Raw genomic sequence first — 22,832 nt, 5'->3', positions numbered from 1 at the left:
TTCTTGGTCTTTAGTGATTTAATTATTAACTCAATCTCCCTCTTGTCAGTATCATGGAGGAGCATTTCAGGTAACAGTCTCGGAACACTTTTTTCTAAGAGCGCTATATGATTCCCTGTTGGAATTAGGTTTCTATTTAGTTCACCTGCTATATTCAGAAAGTGATTATTAAATACTGTACATATATGCGACTTATCAGTAACACGGACATTCCCACTACGCACTGATTCTATATCCTCGACCTGTCTCTGCAGACCAGCAACTTCCTTTACGACTGACCATATGGTTTTAATTTTATCCTGAGACTTAGCTATTCTATCTGCATACCACATACTTTTTGCCTTCCTAATAACATTTTTAAGCACCTTACAATACTGTTTGTAATGGGCTGCTGCATTTAGATTTTGACTGTTTCTAACGTTTTGATATAATTGCCACTTTGTTCTACAAGATATTCTTATCCCTCTAGTCAGCCACCCAGGCTGCCGTTTGTGCTAGTGCCCTGTTTTAAACGTTGTAACGGAAAGCAACTTTCAAAGAGCATGAGAAAGGTCTTTAGAAAAGCATTATATTTATCGTTTACTGTCTCAGCGCTATAAACATCTTGCCACTCTTGTTCCTTTATAAGGTTTACAAAGGTCTCTACAGCAACCGGATCAGCTTTCCTGAACAGCTGATGACTATATTTAACACGAGTTGCAGCATAAAAATCTTTTAAAGTTAAAATTTGCGCATCATGATCTGAAAGGCCATTCACCTTTTTTCTAACAGAATGCCCTTCTAGTAATGAGGAATGAACAAAAGTTGTCTATGGTTGTTCTACTGTTCCCTTGCACTCTCGTTGGAAAGAATACGGTTTGCATAAGATTATATGAATTAAAGAGGTCTACCAGCATCCTCTTCCTTGCACAATCACTTATACAATTAATATTGAAGTCACCACATATAACTAACTTTTTGTATTTCCTATAAAGTGAACCAAGAACCTCCTCTAGCTTTAGCAAAAATGCTGTGAAATCGGAGTCTGGGGATCTATAAATAACAACAGTTACAAGTTTAACTCCGTTAAATTTAACCACACCTGCACTTGAGGTAGCCCCAAAGAAAAAAGTCTGGTGCCGTCAGATCTGGTGAACGGGCAGGCCAGGGGAAATCGCCATTCCTGCTGATTAGACGTCCTGGAAATGCAAGTCTGAGCAATTCCATTGAGACATTAGCAGTATGGCTTGTTGCACCATCTTGCTGGAAGAGTGTTTCAGCATCTGGATCATGTCGATCAATTCCAGGCAGACCAAAAATGGTCAACATGTCAGCATAACGTCCAGAGTTTACCGTCACTGTGTTGCCATCTTCATCTTCAAAAAAATAGGGCCCCACGATTCCACGAGATGACATTGCGCACCAGACTGTTACTTTTTCAGAATGGAGAGGTTTTTCATGAAGTTCGTGCGGGTTATCTGAGGACCAATATCTGAAGTTTTGCTTATTTACGTACCCACTAAGATGAAAGTGGGCTTCATCACTCATCCATAAGTTATGCACTCTTTCTTCATTTCGTTCAATAACGTTAAGCATTGACTGGCAAAAGCGTATACGGTTACTGTAGTCATTAGGTTTAAGGGCTTGCACTACCTGAATTTTGTATGGATGATAGTGAAGGTCACTCTTCAAAATCCGTCTTACTGATCGATTGCTGAGACCAAGTTCTGCGCTGTGCCGTCTCGCGGATTTTCGCGGACTTCGTCCCAACGCTTCGCGCACACGATTAATGTTCTCTGGTGTCCGGATTGTTTTTGTGCTGCCGCCTCTTTTCTTTGTTGTGCTAGCAGACGGGAGCCCGTGGCGGCAGGTTGAATTCACGACGAAAGGCGCGTTGAGCACCAACCGCACTATCCGCGTTTTTGTAATATGCCTTTACGGCATATGCACGTTGCGCACTCGACCAACGCTCCATGGCTACTGAAACTTCCACCACTCTAGACGCCCAAGGTCACTTCCCCCACTCTCGCAACCCCCCTCCGCGCCCGACAACCACTATCGAAATCGAAATCGTGCCGTTTCACTGCCTCACCCTGTACTTTCAGAGGAGACTGTGTACCCCAGCAAAGTGACAGCAGTGCAGCGGAGTTGTAACTTGTAACTCCGTTACGTTTCAGTAAGTCCTGTATCGTGGCCAGGTGGAGTTAGTGTTCTCTGTCAGAGGAGGAAAAAATTAGTATGTTGTCAATGTATGCGTAACAATACGTGCAGTTAAACGAAGTGTGTCTATAAAACATTGCCAAGTTTGGGCCGTGTTTTTGAGACCATAAGGTACGTAACAAAATTCGTAGAGGCCGAAAGGTTTTTTGGGAACTAAATGTACGGGCAAAGACCAGTTACTGTCTGATGGACGAACCATATGTGGCGGCAGTTGGCATGCTTTATGACGCACTGGTGGCCCGCCTGTTGCGACATTTGTGTGTCGTGCCATTTGTGATAGTGTTCAGCTGGGCTGGCAAATTCACTCGGGGGCGTCGTGAATGGGTGTCGGTAGCACGCGAGAGTCACTAACCCGATGTGCTGGAGGAGCTGCCCACGTCGGTGGTGACAAAGTTCCACGAGGTGCGTCTCCGGTGTCTGGGGGCGGTGGCGTCGACAGGTGTTGCACGAGGCATCGTGCCTCGGCGAGGGCTCGTGTAGCCGACGATACGGCGCGGTTCAGTTCGGCATTGCAAGTGGGTGCGGAGATTGTCGACTGCAGAGCGCTCGGACTGAAGCTGGGCAATGAAAGTTGCGAGGCAGTCTGCAAGTGAAGAGCACTCTATGAGAGCAGTGTCAAAATCATTGGGGAGCTAAGGGGGAGGGGGGCCGAGGAGGCGACTGAACAAACAATGCGTGGACAAGGTATGGTGCGATGAAGCAGCCGAATGGAGATCTGGAGACAGTCCGAAATGAAAAAGGAAGTCAGTGCCTAATACTGGATCTTCTACATCAGCCACGTAGAAGGACCAAGTGAACTGTTTGCCAGGTATGAGCTCAATAGGTAACTCAGCCAAACCATCGATACAAAGTGGCAATTTATTTGCTGCTTGAAGGAACAGTTTGGCTGGTGTCGTGTCCTTTACTGTAAATGTGGGAGGTACGACACTAACGTCTGCTCTGGTATAGATGAGAAAATACTAGCGCAAACCTAAAACCGAGGCTTACAGATGTCCTCATGAGGTGGGTGATCTGACAGAATGCAATGTCTGTGGCTGCTGTTGCATGCATCCACAAGTCGTGGCGCCTACTGCAGATCACATGCAGCATTTGGGAATGTGCAGGGCAGGTGGCAGTTGCAAGTGGCATCCCTGTAAGTGGAGTGGAACCAGCGTATGCGTGAGTCAGCTGTACTCATCCCGCCAGCCAAAGCTTCAGGCAAGGGGAAGACACTAGCCCGGTTGGGGTGGGAAGAGGCCGGTGCCGGCCCGCCGCGGTGCCCGATCTTCGCCACTAGATGGCTGTTGTTTTGTGTGCTGTCCGCAATACGCATGTGCTGAGCCTCTAACGCCCAACAGTGGAAGTATACTCACAGGATTGCGAACCTCGGCAGTATTAGGCATTGCGCTATGCGGAGAGGCGTGGCGGTGCCGAATAATGGTGTATGCCTTGTCTTACATACATAGTATATCTTTGAGTGTTGTTCTGGTATGTGGGAGAAAATGTAATTATAGTTCTTGCGGCAGTTTCACCAAGCACAATGCCCAGAGCGCTAAGTTCGGCAAGATCTCGGTACTGACCTGTGCATGCGAGCGTCGCCACAGCTGTAAAGGGGTTCTGTCATAAATAATGTTGTGAATCGTATCTGCCGGCAGACGAGAAAGACGTTCGATGAGTAGTGCACCGGCAGAGGCATATTTGTTGCTCTCGGGTGGATTCAGCAACAAGTCACTGATCAGATGAGGGTGGTCATGCAGGTGCTTCATTGAACACACGAAGCGAGTGCTGTCATCCGCAATACCGTGTATGTCCAACATGTTGTCCACCAAGGTAAACCACATCAGTGGGTTGTCCGGTTGTAATGGCGGCAGCTTCGGAAAGTGACCGGGGACTAGTGCTTGCGGGGGTGTAGGAAAGGCACGAAGCGTACGGGGATTCTGCACTGTGTTCACTGATGCTAACTGTGCCTCAGTGACACGTGATGTGTTGCGTTGGACGTCCATTAGCTGTGCAGGCGAGACGTGATATCCAGTCCTTGTAGGCAGGAAATCTGTACGGCCACACGATGAGCGTGGCACAGAAGGATCAGCGGCCGATGCACGCGAAATCTCGAACAGAGCCACGAAATTGTGATTGAGCGCTGAGTGATAGGGCGGATAGGAGTGATAGGGCAGATGCGTCACCCAAGGTGTGCGTAGGACAGCACGCCGCGTAGGCGTACACATTGCCAGGCTCGGTTGATGCACGTGTCCCTTCGATCATCACGGAGAGGGAGACATTAAACGGTGGACCGCTCTGAGGAGTGGGTGGCCACGTGTGTGGACCCCAAAACTGGACAGCCGCACGGTCCGTGTCGTGCAGTAGAAATGCGGGTGAGGGGTTTCCGGGACCTTGTGCCGGAGGAGCATTCTGTCGAGCTTAGACTGCCGTAGAAGGTGTCTGCGCTGATGTGTACAGAGCCCGGTGTGGTGTGCCGGCAAAGGTTAGGGTCATCTGGCTGGTCGAAGCCAACACGGGAGATACAAACATTCCCGGTGTATTAGTAGCACAAGGAGTAAATCGTTGCACTTCACAGTCGGATGTCCATACTGCGGTTGCAGTGTCCTGCAGTGCTGGAAAAACTGGAGGTTGCGACATTGTCTGTTGGTGCAAAACCAGTGGTACACAATAAGCGAATCCAACATCTTTTCGCAACTTGGGGTCACCAATGTGGGTTTTCTGGCTGTAGTGACTGACCGTGCACAGAAAACTCCAATTAATGATCAGGCACTTTTATTAACTTCGAGTTATTACACGAAACACAAGAAAAACACTACAGAAATTCATAACATGCACATTGCAACCGAAGTCCACCAGACTGAACCAAAGAATCACGAGACCCCAAAGACTGTTCCCTCTGCACTTCGAAGGTGACAGTTACTCGAGGTCAATGGTCGCCCCACATATTTAGAGACAATTTAGACATGAAAATAGCATTATGGAACTTAATTTGAGAGATCACAGTCACGTTTTAGTTGTTAGGTGAGACATGCTAATAACACTGCTACACTTGACATATAATTTTGTATGTGTGTGTGTGTGTGTGTGTGTTTGGGGGGGAGGGGGCTGGCATGTGCTTATGTATATTTTGGATATGGGAATAGTAAATTTTAGGGTCCATTGTGCCTTATACTAAATGCCGTTCAATAATCGAAGTACAATGGTAGTCAAATGGTGCTTAACCAGTGAGTTTTATCACTAGTGCTGAGTTATGCCAGTACTGTTAATATCTTTAATTATGTTTGACAAATAACCAATTCTTTTGAATGTGGATCAAAATTCAATTTGTTTGCATACATTCGAACATTGTCATCATGGACTGTGGTATCAAAGACATTGCAATGCATAACTGGGTTAGATTCACTATTTTGAATTGTTTAAATTTTTCCAAAAACATCATTTTTTTTTCACCACTGCCAACTTGCCTATTTTAAATTTGTCTCCATGGCTGTATAACATATTTAACTTTACTACCAGCACAGTCTTGCATTTTTAAATTTCCTGCCAACACCACCTTGCATTTCAGTGCCTGTAGCACAATTATAAATTTGGATTTTCGAATTTTCCTCCACAAAAATCTGGGTTTTTTCAGCAACTGCTGTGCCAACTAGTAGTAGATGCTTGAACTGTGTTTCAAAGTTGTTGTAGCCATTCCCTGTGTTTCATTGAAATATTGCAGTAAAAATACAGGAAGGTTATGGTTCAGCGCTCCACCAAGGAGGAAATTATTATAAGGCACACATCCCAATAGGAGGAAGATGAAGAAGGAAACAGAATATGTCAACTTCAAAGGTATTGTTTAAGAAAACTACAAAAACATAGATTTGAGAGACCACACAAAAATGTGATGTCTGACACTGCAGAATGTGAGTCCACTTGAAAGTAGGCCGAGTTTATTGGATGCACATATTTTTATCACTCTAGCTTTCATCAATTATTTAGGAATAAAGGTGACAGCTCACCAGGGGGCAAAAGGGCTGCATCATTGATAGGTACACAAATAAAAGGTACATAGCCTAGCTAGTTTTCGGAATGAAATTTCTTATAGGAGAAACACATGTGGACATGTGCGTGCACGCGCGCACACACACACACACACACACACACACACACACGTCTGCCTACACTGTGCTCAGTCGACTGCTCTTTCCTAGCATATGGCCCATGGTTGCTAGTATAACTTCAGCCTTCAGCAGATTGAATTCCTGTTGAAGCAAAGATACCTTGCCAGTATCAGTGTACCTGAGATAGAAAAGTCTTTGGGTCTGGACAAGGCATGCATTACTTTGCTCTGGTGAAGTTAGCCACGGAATATGAATATGACCTCAGCTTCCATTTACTGAGATTACAGGTAACAATTCTAGGGTGGTGAGAAGATTTATGCTTGATGAGTTAGGCTGTATGGGCTAGCTTTTGAGTTTAAGGAAAGCCTTCATTGTTCTTACTCATTTTTCAAAAGGGCTTCTGCCTACTTCTTATTTAATAGATTTAATAATTTAATGCTGAGCTTTTTGGACAATATGACCTTACTATCAGCACAGATTTGTTACAAGCCTCTTTATGGCAAATACATGTGACTATGCACTGGAACTACATGTTTTATGGAGCCAGAATCTTCCTTAATCCAACATACATACTGTGTGTTAATTGTGCCAAAATTAAATCCACAATTTGGTGGTATTATGTTCATGTAATTTCTATTAGTTGGTTTTCATATGTCTTACACTAGAACCTTAATGCGTATCCCAGATACAGGTAAGTTTAACTGGTCACTATCAGTGGACCACAGGCTAGACGCATTCTCATAATCATGGGTAGCATGAGGCACTAATTTTCACAATGTCTTAACTACTGTATCACTGCTATGGATCTCAGGTTCAAATCCCTGTCTGGCCATAGAGATTTAGGTTTTCTTTGATTTCTCTCAATTGCTTACTGTGAATAATAGCATATTTATATTGAAATTGGATGGCCAATTTCCTTCTTTCCTCGATACGAGTGTGCTCCAGTTCTAAAGAACTTAACATCATTAGGGCACTGAACCATCCTGTTCCTTCCTTTCTATCACAGCTTGGTAAAACACAGGCTCGCCCACTTAAATGTTTCAGTGCTATTATCTCCAGAACAAAAAGAGACATTGAAAAATGATTTTCCGTGGTATGTATGTTAGACAAGGACTCATGAAAATAAATACTATGAGAGGTTCTGAAATGTAAGCAAATATTACTTTCAACAGAAACTTTTCTTTAATGGACAACACACATTATTTCTTTCCCAATGAATAACATGAAAAATCACAAAAAGAATGGTCTCAGTTGAATCACAATATGTCAATAACAGCCTGATAAATTGCAAAGCAAGGTGGATGCTCAAAATAAATGAAATGTATTGCTACTGCACACCTCGAGATGCAAGCGTGAACCACCTGTTGCTCATAATTGTGATGCGACTGACATATGCAATCTTACTTTCACTGTTATTATGAGGGCTAAGAGTAATAATGGGGTTTCCTGCCAAAAACATTGATCGGTGGGGATACATATTTCATTATGTGGGACAGCACAACTTCATTTTGCAATTTCTTGGGATGTAACTGATGTATTGTGAGGAAACCAATGCCATTATTTCTGAGAATTTTCACGTTATTGATTGCATAAGAAATAATATGGGGTGTCCTCAAATAAATAAAAAATAAAATTAAATTAAATTAAAAAAAACCTAAGTCTGTGTTGGAACATCTGCTTACGTTTTAGAAAGTCTCATAGTATTTACTTTTATGAGTCCCTTTGTTACATTCATACCTGTGGAAGTCATTTTTCAGTATCTATTGTTGTCCAGAGATATTTCCACAGTAACATTTAAGTGGGTCACCCTGTATATGGCAGAAATTCATTTACTCTATCTGATGGAATGTTCAGGAGTCACAGCAACAATAAAGTATCATAAAATTGAACGTGTGACATCCTGTTGTATTTATGGTGTTCGGAGATCAAACCTGTTGGCAAGGGCAAGCAACTCCTCCGGCATCTCAGAGATTGACGGAGTCTGGTCAGTGTAGATGTAGCAAAGAAGCTCCTTGACCACACGTGGTTCCACTTCCCGCATGTGAAACATGTAGCCTGACTTAGTGGCAACCTCAGGTGACTGCAACATGGAGGCGAAGACTCTGCTGCGTGCACGCAGGAGCGTCGAGTGTGCCATCAGCGACACTTTACTGGAACCGGCCAACAGCGTGACATCGGCATCTTCCTTCAGCTTTAGCAGTGTTGCCAAGTCATCCTTGAGAGTGTTGGTGGTCCCAGGAGCTGACTCCACAACACTGCACACCACTGACACCTCAATTTCCAGCAGCAGCTTGTCTGACTGTGCATCCTTAGGTAGGGTGAAGCCTTGCAGGATCTGCTTCCTCATCACCTCACCCACTTTGAACAGTTCAGACTCTATGGCGGGCAGCTGTTGACACAAAAATTACATTTATTAATTCTGAGTCATGATGACAAGCAGTTCAGCTTCATCAAAGCTAAAGGCACCAGAAAGTGACTTTTGGTGCTGCATTTGGTAATGGAGGCCACACATAGGATAAATCAAGATACCGTCATAGAAGTTATCTACACAGGAGTGAGTTGAGTTATAGTCTGTTGCAGGTAAATTGCTTGTCTTTGGTATATTATGAATCTTGTGATAAACATTACTTATGACTACTGCTCCATCCCTCTGATTCCTGTAAATAACAAATACAAACAAGATCACAGCAGTCATTTGAGCTGTGGAATGTGTGAATATGAGGCAAATAAAATAGACCAGACTTTTCACATTTTTATCACACAGAAAATAAGAACATTGCATTTACTACTGATTAAATATTTTCTGAATATGTTATTAAAACCTGCAATTCACTGCTTCGTTGTATGAATTTCCCTTCAAATGGTGTGATGTAAATGGTGAAGTGGGTGCTTCACTGAGTAGGTGGGAAAGAAGACAAAGAAAACCAGGGGTTGGGAGCATACACCAGAGTCATCAGAGGCATCGGATATTTCCAACATTTGTGATGATGACCATGATAATGGTTACAACAATCAGTCTAGAGAATTCACACCTACACATAGTAAAGGGCATAATGCATTATGTTACCTTTGGAATTGTGCGGCAGTTACTGGAGAATACACCTCAAGGCTATATTTGTGATGGCCATTTATCCAAGAAATGAGCATTCTAAAAATTACTGAAATGTGAAAATGAATATGATTACAGGTTCCACATTACTGTTTAAATGCATTTCTGCAATCCAATTTTGTAATAAAAATTTGCAGACAATTCAAGTGGCTACTATTTTCAATTATGTATACATTTAGCTTCCCTTCTCAAGTGCACCATTTCCCAGCGACTGCAAATAATTACCCCCATGAGGTGAGGAATCACATTTTGCAGTATACCATGTATTGGAATGCTTGCTTATATAAACGATGTAGCTAGCAGATCTGTAGTGCACCGACATGGTACAGGGATCTAATCGTGTCTGCATTCTCCTTGGCATATTCTGCTAGATTGTTTATTTACAACATGCTCCATTACAAGGGTTTGTAATACTGCATGTATGTCCTGTGTGTCTGTGTGGAGTGTAATGTAACGTTTGTGTTAGGTAACGATGATGATGATGATGATGATGATGATGATGATGACGCATAGACCACCATCAATAGTGTCATGTGCTCTCACTTCATGAGACACTGTGGAGAGGTTTAGTATTTAAACCAGGACACTGGCACAAATCTGGGAATCTGAAACTTTACGCCATCAACTCTCCTCCCCTTGACAGCCAAATACTAACAGTGAAATTTTTTTTCCACCACTAGGATTTGAACTGGCTTACCTCGGGGTTGAACACCATCGTACAAGTGTGTGTTAGTGAACTCAGCCACATAGGCAGGTTCCTTGCCATATATCGGACCATCTCAGGAGCTATACTTTGAAACGTTTCTACACTTTTCAGCAATTCTTCATTTTTCTTATACAAACATGGTGCCACATGGAATTCGATTGTTCCCTATGATGTGTTTTCTGGTATGTTAAGATCTGGGCTTTGTGCAGGTCTTTCAATGGAGCTGACGATTTGCTGAACCACACCATATCCTGTGGCCTCAAAATGCCTGAACAGGTAAAATATGCTGGATCTCCATCCTTGCCTTTGAGCAGAGGTATTTATGACATCTGCAATACATCCAAACAAGAATTCCCATTCATGTACCCTACAAATAAACACAGTCTGCACAGTTATCATGATGACACCCCCCGCCCACATAACAACATGTGCTGCATCTCTTTCCAACTCTTGCACACAATGGAGATATTCCTCAGACCAGAAACCACATTCCTCCTATGTGCTCTGCACAATACATCACACAGCACAGGAAATGTCTTGGCTGAGAAGTGGCATTTGGCAACAGTGCCAACAAAACATGGCAGGCTGCAACTCAGTGCTCCATGTCATTATCCGGTAATTTATTCACAGACTTCATTCAGCCTTAATACTTTCATTTTCAATTCTTTTTTATGTGGTTAACAATTTCTCAAATTTCTCATCTCAGCACTTTAACTTATGCTGCTGATTTCAGATTTCCCAAACAGTACAGTCAATAGGAATAAAGGAACTTATTGGGACACCTTGTACAATATATACAAAAACCAAGGGGGGGGAGGGGAGGGGGGGGGGTGTCAATGTGAAGGATAACTAACAGAGAAATGCTCCGATTGAAAAACATATCAGGCAGGGATGCAGTCCTCTCCTGCTAGTCAGCCTGAATGTAGATAAAAAACCGCAGAAATAAAAGGAACTTTTGACATGTGGGATTAAAATTCTGGATGGAACTACAGTAGATCAGTGATAAGTTTTGCTGATGACATTGCTGTCCCCAAAGAAAGTGAGGCAGGATTACAGGACCTGTTGAATGAACTCAACAAAATATAGACTGAAAATACACCAAAGACAGACAAAAGAAATGAAGATCAGTAAAAATGAGACTAGCAAAAAACTCATCAAAACTGGAGATTGTGCAGTAGACAAAAAGGAAGGAAATATTCTACCTCAGAAACACGAAGGAAATAAAAAGAAAAACAGAAAAGCACAAGTTGAGTAAGCATTCACTGCAAGCAGTAGTCTACTAGTAGTAAACACATGCTTTAATTTGAGAAACAGTTTTGTGAGAACGCACGTGGCTTTCAGGACTGTGTGTGTGTATAAGAACGTACTTTCCTAAACTGGATTAGAAGAGAAACTAAGTAACTGAGATGTGGTGTCACAGAAGAATGCCAAAAATTAGATAGACTGATAGGTTAATAAATGCGGAGAGGTGTAATGTACCATATTAAGACCGCCTATTTTGCAATGTTTATCACAGATAAAATGTTAACGTAAAAATCCAGAGGCACTATGTGTGTGTGAGAACTTAGACAGTCTTCGTTGCTTTACTATTGTACTTGGTGGTGTGAAGAAGTTTTGCCTCTATTCTTCACCTTGACTTACAACTATGAGAAGGTACTGATATTGTATTCTGATTATGGCAATAAATGAGACACTTCTGAAATATACAGGATTGTATTCAAAATTAAATTGGACTCTTTGTCATGACTATGCACCTGCAATGTTTAAGTAATATTTTCATTATTCATAGAGATTTCAGAAAATCTAGAATACTGTAGTGTGTGATACATTTAAGAGTCTATTTGACAAGCTTAGTAATTGAGAAGGTATACACTCACTTTTCTTATGGTGTAAATTTGAGTCTGCAACTTTGATAATCTGCACAGAAATTAAATTCATTTTTTATTTACAATTAAGTTAAATGGCTTCACGCCATATACCAACAGACAGAGTAAGCAAATATGTTACCATTTATTCTGCTTGCTGCATGCATTACACATTGTAATTGTCAATGTGTGACAGGACTAATTGTAAGCAATTAACAATTTTGTGACTGAAGTTTATACAATATTTTCTGCTTCATAAACATATACTTTCTAAACCTGATTGCAGAAAACAAATCACTGAAAGTAAAAAGTACAGCAAACAGAGAGGAGACATGAACAAGGGATTAAGTGTTTTAAGTGGCTACTCTAAAAAGGAAGAAAGTTTAGAGGTTTCTATTAAATTCAGGTCATGGTAAAAACAAGAGCATAAATGTTAAACACGGACCCTACCATAATAGGTAACGTAGTCAAACTCAATCCTGAAGTGGAAGGAACTACCACTTACAGGGATCAATCAACATATCCATTAGTAGTACTATTTAAAATATTAGAACTGATGTCTTCCATGATGCCTCTTTTACTGAATCATTGAGGTGAGTTTTCACTGAACAGAATATGATATGGCTAAAATCCAGGCATCTGTTGCGATTGCTGAACTTTCGACAAAGCGTGATGCTTGCTGAAAGAATTATACGAAGATATATCAGATTTAAAATTGGCAAATACCTGTATGCCTGAGGCTGTGCAAAAGTTGAAGGATGAAGTAGCTGAGGCTACACAATTACAGTCCTAGCTGTCTGCAACTATTTAGCAGCTTCCCAATAACAAACTCCTTGTCAAGGACATGAAAGCCAAAGGGACTTCTACTGGGCACTGTGTCATTTTCTGCCTTGCAGCTTCATGCAGATACATTAAAAAACCCGCCTCGATTGCAAAAAAAGCACCTAGTGTTAACCTAGGTTTCAGCGTAGATAACTACACCTTCTTCAGAACAATAAAACCCACAAGTGCCTAAGAAGACCTTTGTCAATGATTAAAAGAGCACCATAGCTATACATTTATAAATGAAAAAAAAAGGAAAACACAAACAGTACATATGTACAAAGTCAAAGCCACTACTTAACTTAATGGTGTAAGTAGTGGCTTTGACTTTGTACATATGTACTGTTTGCATTTTCCTTTTTTTCGTTTATGAATGTATAGCTATGGTGTTCTTTTAATCATTGAGAAAGGTCTACTTAGGCACTTGTGGGTTTTATTGTTCTGAAGAATGTGTAGTTATCTACGCCGAAACCTAGCTTAACACTAGGTACTTTTTTCACAATCGAGGCGGGTTTCTTGTTTTTTAATATATTAACCAATGCTTGCTGACGTGCTGCGATGTTGAAGGTCATGCAGATACGCTATGGAGGGGCATATGGTCAGCACACTGCTCTACGGGCCATTTTGCAGGCTTTCTAGACCATGGAGCTGCTACTATTTGGTCACGTACTTCAATTGGCATCATGAGGCTGAGTGTACCACATAACAGCACTGCCACCAACGAAAAATCCTTGGCACTACCGGGAATTGAACCGAGGTCATCCACATGACAGCCAGCTACGCTGATCACAAAGCTGTCAAATATGTGAACAATATTCCCGCCAAGCAGGAGCTATCAATACACAACCAGTATGAATTGCAGAGAAAGCAGTTATCAGAAGAGCTCATTTCCTGGATGTCCGTGTGGGGCAAAAAATTTTTCAGTTACCTCACATAATTACAAGAAGCTATTGGCAGAATTTCTAGTGTGATGATGGAAGAATACAATCACTCCAACAATTGCATGGAGAATGAGTTGAGTTAAGCAATTTTACATAAATTTGATTCAGATTTTTCACTATGGCAAAATTCAGTGAGTGAACAATTAAAAATCATTAAGAAGAAATTAGCAGAAGCGAAGAAGGTAGTGCATGATGAAAAATAAGTTGCATGACGTTTCAGGGAAAATTTTGTTCCTGAACCCACGCTGAACAAGATGCTGTGAGTGCAATCTGAGCCGTTAATTCCATTGTCACACAATTCACCATGTGATAGGGGGGGGTTGTACCATTCTTTACTTTTATGATGATGGAGAAGCATTTAATATACAGTTTCAAGTACCTTTGCAAGACGAGAACAACATTCATCCTATTGTACTTGTCGGAACTTTTAGCAGAGCAGTGCCACAATCCTGGTAGGATACTCAAAGGATAGCATTTCTCCGTAGATATATCCAGGGAGACACCACATTATGGGCAATAGACACTGCAGAATATTGCAGAACTTTGGTGAATTTTGAAACTCGCTTCTTGCCCAAATATTGGTTGGTTGGAGCGCAGGGGTGCCTACATAAACATGTTTCCCATCTGGAGCCATTCCAAGCATGCTAGGACAGCCTATGAAAGTAATTTGGAAAATATTTAAACAAGACAAGGCTCTGGGGCAAATCTATGTTGCAAAATGATGTGCTGAGGATATTAAAGGCACGGCTGCCCATATACATCTGGGAAAAGTTGATAAATGTACGGGAACCAAGTACTGAGGACTTCACATCTGCTCTAGGTTACATAAAGTTAATCCACAAGATGTGAAAGCTGTGTCACAGAATGCAAAGTTTCACAATAACAAAAACAAGAACAGTAACAACAACAACAACAACAACAATCACCTCCACCATACAGAGCAAAACCACTATGCAAATCAACCGAACACTATAGCACATAAAGAGCAATGAAGAAGAAGAACAAGAACAACAACAACAAACAGAACCACAGTAATCACTTAAATCAGCACAGGCAAAAACATGATGACAACCAGTACAATCCAGGCTATATAAACCACAACAGCAATATCTATCGGCAGAATCAATAAACAAATCAGGATTGGTGTAGTTTGATTCCTGACTGTTAAATGGCAGATGACAGAAATCAACCATCCACATCTGCACAGGAAAACTAACTACGACTAGATTAGGCCACGGAATGGCAGCTGAGGAATGGGGCAGGGGCAGTGACCAACTCCGCCATAGCCGGTCTCTAGCCCGGTTGAGAAAGGAGGAGGGGGAGGAGTAACACCTCGTTAAAAAAACCTTGGTTCACCTGGCCCGGATGATAGTGCCTCGTGAGGGCCCCTTTCCAGGGATACGGTGAAGACCTCAACGGCAGCGAAGGCGGAGAAGATGGGCTTGAGTACAAAAAGAGTACAAGTAGCGACTGAACCCCAGAGGGGCGGCTACAGACAGTGTCTGACTCGTGGTGAGCGGCTGACTTTAGGCTGGGCATCCTACTACCTATGTGGAAAGTAACGGGAAACTACCACATTACATTCCCAAGCAGTACATGGTATGTCTCTCCATGTGAAGGATTCCGGAGTTAAAACTTCCCTCATTCGGATCTCCGGGAGGGGAACACATTGAGAAATTGAGAAAGAGAGAAGAGAGAAAGAGATGTAGATACAGTAGGAAAATTTGGATTAGGAATAAGAAATGAGAGAGGTGAATGACTAATTAGATTCTGTAAAGAAAATTCATTAGCAGTGGGTAACACATTATTTGAACACCACAAAAGGAGACATTACACATGGATATCAAATTTGAATAGGGAAAGATGTCAGCTGGAGTACATCCTGATATAAAAAAGGTTTAGGAACTGTTTTAAGAATGCTAAAGCTTATCCAAGAGCGGATATAAATTCAGACCACAACCTAGTGATGGGAGAAATACAAGTGAAGTTGAAAAAAGTCTGGAGAGGTAAAGCAAAGGAAAGACTGAACATAGAAAGACTCAAAGAGGTAGGAAAGGCATCAGATTTGGAGAACAGATTTATGGAAAAATGGTAAAGAGGTAGTGTTGATGAAAGTGTTAATGACAAGTGGATAAAAATGAGGGAAGGACTCATGGACTCTGCCAAAGAAGTACTAGGAATTAGATTATCCCAAAGCACCAGGAAAGAATGGATAACAGAAAACATGTTGAAAAAGAGGGAAGAGCGCAGAAAGTGGAAAAGTGTAGAAACTGAAGAAGGCAGAAAGAGGTACAGGAAACTGAATAATGAATTAAGAAGAGAAACGGAAGAAGCAAGAGAAAAATGGATGAAACAGAAATGTGACGAAATAGAGAAAATGGAGAGAGAGGGAAAGTATGAAATGATGTATAGACTGGCTAGTGAGATAGTTTTTGAACGTAATAGAAAGAGGAATAACATAGAAATAGAAAGAGCGGATGGTACTCTAGCAGAAGAACCACAGGAGGTTTTGAACAGATGGCAAGAATGTATTGAATGTCTGTATAAGGGGGATGAAATGCAAAGCGAAATTAAGGTTGAAGAGGAGCAATGTGTGCTGGAAGATGGAAAGGGATTTACCATCTTGGAAGCAGAAGTAGAAAAGGCGCTGAAGGAGATGAAGAATAGGAAGGCATGTGGAATAGATGATTTGCCAGCAGAACTGTTGAAGAGTCTGGGAAACAAGGCAAGAAAAGAAATAGTCTACCTCTGTAATGAGATATATGACAAAGGGGAATGGCCTGAGGACTTCGCTGCAACAGTTATGATACCAACAGAGAAAAAGAGAAATACTAAAAAATGTGAAGAGCACCGGACCATCAGTCTAATTTCTCATGCAGCTAAAGTCTTGCTGAGAGTGTTGAATAGAAGGTTATATGGCAAGCTGGATAGAGGGATTGCAGAGGAGCAGTTCGGATTTAGAAGAGGAAAAGGAACAAGAGATGCTATTGGCCTGCTAAGAACTATAGGAGAGGGTAGAGAAATCTTTGCTGTTTTTATAGATTTAGAAAAGGCTTTTGACAGAGTTCAGTGGAACAAGCTGATGGATATCTTGAAGAGGAAAGGAGTAGACTGGAAAGAGAGACAACTGATACAGAATCTATATTTACACCAGAAAGTAAGGATAAGGATTGGAAATGAAATGTCAGAAGGAAGCAGCATTGGACGAGGTGTTAGACAAGGTTGTTGCCTTTCCCCAATGTTGTTTAACGTATACCTTGAAGAGATTATTGTGAAAAGCTTAGATGGTAAAAGAGGAATATGTATTGGTGGAAAGAGAATAGAATGTATAAGATTTGCTGATGACATGGTATTAGTGCCAGAAAGTGAGTGGACAGTGAATAACATGCTCAAAGGTCTGAATGAAGCTTGTGTGGAATATGGGATGCAAATAAACACAGCAAAAACAAAGAGTATGGTCATCAGTACAAGACACAGACTGTCCAATATTAAAATAGGACAATCTACCATTAGCCAAAATAGGACAATCTACCATTAAATATCTCGGAAGCACAATAACTGAAGACTTGAGATGTCACCAGGAGGTGAAAACTCGAATTGCCATAGGGAAGGAGGCATTCAACAGAAGGAGGAACCTCTTATGTGGCAAATTAGATAAAGGACTAAGGAAAAGGCTTGGCAAATGTTTTGTCTGGAATGTGGCACTATATGGGGTAGAAACATGGACACTGAGACGAGAGGATGAAAAAAGGTTAGAAGCATTTGAGATGTGGATGTGGAGGAGAATGGAGAGAATAAGCTAGATGGAAAGAGTGAGTAATGAAAAAGTATTGGAAAGGGTTGGTGAGAGAAGATGTCCGCTGAAGGTTGTAAGATAAAGGAAAAAGAACTGGTTGGGACATTCATTGAGAAGGGAGTGCTTGCTAGTAGATGCTTTGGAAGGATTGGTTTGTGGAAGGAGACAGAGGAAGAAGGAGATACAAGGTGATAGACAACATAAAGGGAAGAGGAAATTATGCAGACCTGAAGAGGATGGCAGAAGGCCGGACAGCCTGGAGAACTACCATGTGAAAACCAGCCTTTAGGCAGAACAATGACGATGATGACGATGATGATGAAGTGACCAACCAATCAACCTAGTTAGATATGATAAACAAGTGTGACATTCAGGACGAGCTGTATTCTGATACCACTAACTGTAACAGTTGACATTACCGTGTCACTTTCTGCACTGAATGCATACATAGGAAACATTCCAACCACAGGTCCCGTTGTAAATGTAATGTCTACTGACTTGTAAGGAAAGATATGTGAAGATATGGCTGTTCTAACCTTGACCATCAGTAACTGTAAGACACAGGGAACAATAGGCACTGGGTCATGCAGTGTGAAATGCCAAGCTCATGTGCTACTTTGAACATAAAAATGTAGTAAATTCAGGCACGTTTCTAGTAACTGATTCTCTGGTTGCAGACTGTAATTTGGGGACAGAATTTCTCCACAAGTGAAAGGCTAATATTGACCTCTCCACAGGGAGATGCAAATTGGTTGTTGTTAGAATTGAGATTGTTATAGAGTTGGTATAAAAAGACAGTGGTCATCATAAATAATGCCAAGACTTAAAAATTGAACTTATAAGCAGGGAGACAAATGGCTTAAATAGGCAGTAACCTGAAGTGACTACTGATAAAAAGCAATAGTAGCAAATAAAGTAAGGGAATCTTCATATTTAGGCAGTGGACAATGTGCAGACTTAAACAGTATGTTGTTAAGTTATTCAAAGGTGTTGGAGGAGAGACAAAGTTTAATACAGGAACACTATTCCATATGAGACCTTTTGCCACACATTATACTCCATTCCTTGGGTCAAAAGGCCAGCTATCACAAGGGAGATCAGAAAGATGCTAATATATATTTATTAATATATTCTGGGACAAATGAAATGAATGATTTTTACCTCATGGAAACCTAAAGAAATACTTCTAGTAATATAAATGGGTAATTTAGATGTTTTGTAGAACAAATATCTGCCAGAAAGTGTTTCACCAATTGGGTGTAAAAGATAAAGTACGTCTGTAATTTTCAAACAAGGAATATACAGATTATATTAACTGAGTTTTCCTATTGGTGAAGGAACACTAATTGATAAGCAATTAGTGCTATCAAGGAATTAGTCTTAGTCTGGGTACATCAATGGACTGTGTCTTATAACAAACATAAGAGGTAGGCAACTGAAGATAAAGAATAATACTTTGATATGGAGATGAGCAATTCTGAGTCATGCAGGGTGTGGTACAATAGGTCTAGAGTTCTGTGCAGAGTTGATCAGCTGTTTATTATTTCTCTGTTTCACTCAGTTTTGCTGCCACTTGCATGCCTCGCTGAACTTGATGCCAGTGAGTCCAGTACGAAAATGTATAAGTAGTGACACATAACACACACTGCACTGTCTCCAACTGTGCACAAAATCAGGAAACACCAGGGAAAAGGTGTACAAGGAACAGCGAGGAGCAGAGGTGATGACAGTGTTTACCCGATTAACAATGATTAGTTTGTGTCGGGTACATTAACTTCATTTAATCACAGAATAGTCTGCAATCAAACGGGACTGGGACAGAAGACATAGATGTTCAACTGTGAAGATGCAAGGTGAATCGAGCAGATTTATGTAAGCACAATGACTATATCAACTTTAACATGTTAGCTTGTGACATCACTGGTAAGTGAACTAATCTTATAGAGCAAATAAAGAATGACAAAATGTAGCTGTGCGTACACGAGAAAAGTACAAGTGACATGTACTTTTTAGTAGCATCTTTGCTTCAAGTGATGCCATCAATCATGAACAAAAATTAACACATGACAATGCAGAAACTCTACGCATTCCTCCATCACTGAAGCAACAATTAGGCTTGCCTGCCAGCATTGCTCATTAGAGACAGTATGCAGCAGCCAATATAAAGAGTGTAACACCCTAAACACATTGCAAGTAAATACCTACGAAGACATTGAGCAAGTGCTTGGAGATGTTACAGACAGTACTTTGGCACCATAGATACAAACTGTGTTACACGTTAGCAAGTAATAAAAATCAGAAGACAGCCTGTGCGCACTGCTATTAGATAAAATTCAGATGAACTGCTACTCCAAATTCCCATGAATTCAGTGATGTTCTGTCAGGACAAATAGGTATAATTTTTCATGAGAGAGCATACCTCTGCCTCCCCTTTAACAATTATTTATTATCTGGTTTTCTTCTCCGGGAAGCTAGACTATTGCTGTGTGTATTTGATTCCTCTACGCTCTTGTTTCATATGTTGCTGCCATCTGATGGAGTGTGGCAAGCAGTGTCTTCTGCCTTCCTGAGGGCTGTAAGGTACATTAACTCACTATGCCCTTGCCTGGAATGATGAACGAGTGCACCATTTGACAACTATAGATGTCATCCAAATGAGTAAATCTGAAGCCATAACATTTCATAAGCAAGAGAAATTTCTGTGAATTACATTTATAAAGATAACTTGTCACAAAATAAATGATAAAATGAAGAACTTCCATTAAAATTTTCCTTAAAAGAACTATCAACAAGAAAAATGTTTCTCCACTCAAAGTAAACCAAGAAATGAAATAAAAATTATTGTAATCCACGCATACAGTACAATTGATATGAATGATCTTCAAACATTTGAAAATTGGAATATCAAACAATGGAACATTCAGATAGGAATACCAACAATGTAGGCCGGGAAAATCAGGAATACAGAAATACTAGTCGCTGAGGAATGAAATAAATAGGAAGTGCAGGGAAGCTAAGACGAAATGGCTGCAGGAAAAATGTGAAGACATCGAAAAAGATATGATTGTCGGAAGGACAGACTCAGCATACAGGAAAGTCAAAACAACCTTTGGTGACATGAAAAGCAACGGTGGTAACATTAAGAGTGCAACGGGAATTCCACTGTTAAATGCAGAGGAGAGAGCAGATAGGTGGAAAGAATACATTGAAAGCCTCTATGAGGGTGAAGATTTGTCTGATGTGATAGAAGAAGACACAGGAGTCAATTTAGAAGAGATAGGGGATCCAGTATTAGAATCGGAATTTAAAAGAGCTTTGGAGGACTAATGGTCAAATAAGGCAGAAGGGATAGATAACATTCCATCAGAATTTCTAAAATCATTGGGGGAAGTGGCAACAAAACGACTATTCACGTTGGTGTGTAGAATATATGAGTCTGGCGATATACCATCTGACTTTTGGAAAAGCATCATGCACACAATTCCGAAGACGGCAAGAGCTGACAAGTGCGAGAATTATCGCACAATCAGCTTAACAGCTCATGCATCGAAGCTGCTTACAAGAATAATATACAGAAGAATGGAAAAGAAAATTGAGAATGCGCTAGGTGACGATCAGTTTGGCTTTAGGAAAAGTAAAGGGACGAGAGAGGCAATTCTGACGTTACGGCTAATAATGGAAGCAAGGCTAAAGAAAAATCAAGACACTTTCATAGGATTTGTCAACCTGGAAAAAGCGTTCAACAATATAAAATGGTGCAAGCTGTTCGAGATTCTGAAAAAAGTAGGGGTAAGCTATAGGGAGAGACGGGTCATATACAATATGTACAACAACCAAGAGGGAATAATAAGAGTGGACGATCAAGAACGAAGTGCTCGTATTAAGAAGGGTGTGAGACAAGGCTGTAGCCTTTTGCCCCTACTCTTCAATCTGTACATCGAGGAAGCAATGATGGAAATAAAAGAAAGGTTCAGGAGTGGAATTAAAATACAAGGTGAAAGGACATCAATGATACGATTCGCTGATGACATTGCTATCCTAAGTGAAAGTGAAGAAGAATTAAATGATCTGCTGAACGGAATGAACAGTCTAATGAGTACACAGTATGGTTTGAGAGTAAATCGGAGAAAGACGAAGGTAATGAGAAGTAGTAGAAATGAGAACAGCGAGAAACTTAACATCAGGATTGATGGTCACGAAGTCGATGAAGTTAAGGAATTCTGCTATCTAGGCAGTAACCATCATACTTTAGTTTTTATCCTCATAAGTGCAATTAATATCACACTCTGTCATAACGTGCAGATTACTCCCGTTGTGTTTAGCGAAATTCCTTCCCCTGCCAGCCCACGGCTACTTCCAGAACCGTTGCAGACCTCGCTGACCTTGGCCGCAGATCCCGTTTTCTCCCCGGGGACCTACCCCCTCACCCTCCCGGCCGCTTTCACTGCACAGAACTGGGAGGACACTCCCTCAACCCCCCTCTCCTTCACACGCCTTCCGCATTCCTCATGCCAGACCCTCTTGTCACCGCCAACCACGACCCGCAAACATCGATCGGCAGCCTCCTTGGGCAATCAACACCCGAACGCACCAAGCTGCATATTGCACATGCAAATGTCCAGTCTCTGTCAGCTCACTTCGACGAGTTCAAATATATATTTCAAACTGCTGATATACACGTAATACTTTTGTCAGAGACTTGGCTCAAGCCAAGTATTCCTACAACTTCCGTAAACCTAGATGGCTATATCTTTCTCAGGCACGACAGATGCAACAGACGAGGGGGCGGAGTAGGGGCGTACATACACTCTGATTTGTCACCTACAGTACTACACACATCCGACAACAATGGGGATAAACAAGTGGAATATATGTTCATAGAGATCAAATCACTTAACAGAAAGTGCTTAATATGTGTCCTTTACAAACCTCCTAAAGTAGGTGGGTTCGCCTGCTTCGAAACTGCCCTCTCTAGTCTCGAATCGTCATATGAACATGTAATTATAGCTGGTGACACTAACATTAATTTTCTGTGCAATAGTCCTTCCACAGGTAAATTTAAGAGGACGCTTTCTTCCTCAAATATGACGCTACTTCAGCTGGCACCTACTCATCACACGACTACCAGTCACACTTTCATAGATATATTCGCAACGAAATCTCCGAACAGAATAATCCGCACCTCTCAAATATCTGCGCCTGGCATGTCTGCCCATGACATCATTTCCATGACGTATTCACTAGAATGCCCTAGAAAGAAACAAAAACTGTCTACATACCGAGACCTCAAACGCATAAATTTGCCTGAACTC

The 22,832-nt window shown here is 41.3% G+C and overlaps 2 protein-coding genes across 3 annotated transcripts in view; one reads left to right on the top strand and one right to left on the bottom strand.

The window, feature by feature from the left end:
• The window catches only part of LOC126210534 (UDP-glucosyltransferase 2-like), a 706,192-nt gene that overhangs the window by 199,874 nt on the left and 483,486 nt on the right, over window positions 1-22,832 (top strand). The gene's annotated exons all lie outside the window — the stretch shown is intronic.
• LOC126210538 (speckle-type POZ protein-like) overlaps window positions 1-22,832 on the bottom strand; it is a 94,372-nt gene that overhangs the window by 17,433 nt on the left and 54,107 nt on the right. For both annotated transcript variants that reach the window (XM_049939790.1, XM_049939791.1), the window contains exon 3: window positions 8,213-8,670. In XM_049939790.1, coding sequence (XP_049795747.1) covers window positions 8,213-8,670 — 458 coding nt within the window. The remainder of the gene's footprint in view (window positions 1-8,212; window positions 8,671-22,832) is intronic.

The sequence above is a fragment of the Schistocerca nitens genome, chromosome 10 (genome assembly GCF_023898315.1).
Source record: "Schistocerca nitens isolate TAMUIC-IGC-003100 chromosome 10, iqSchNite1.1, whole genome shotgun sequence".
Taxonomy (NCBI): domain Eukaryota; kingdom Metazoa; phylum Arthropoda; class Insecta; order Orthoptera; family Acrididae; genus Schistocerca; species Schistocerca nitens.
The sequence above is the reverse complement of the archived record's forward strand: the minus strand, read 5'-3'. Positions and strand labels throughout refer to the sequence as shown.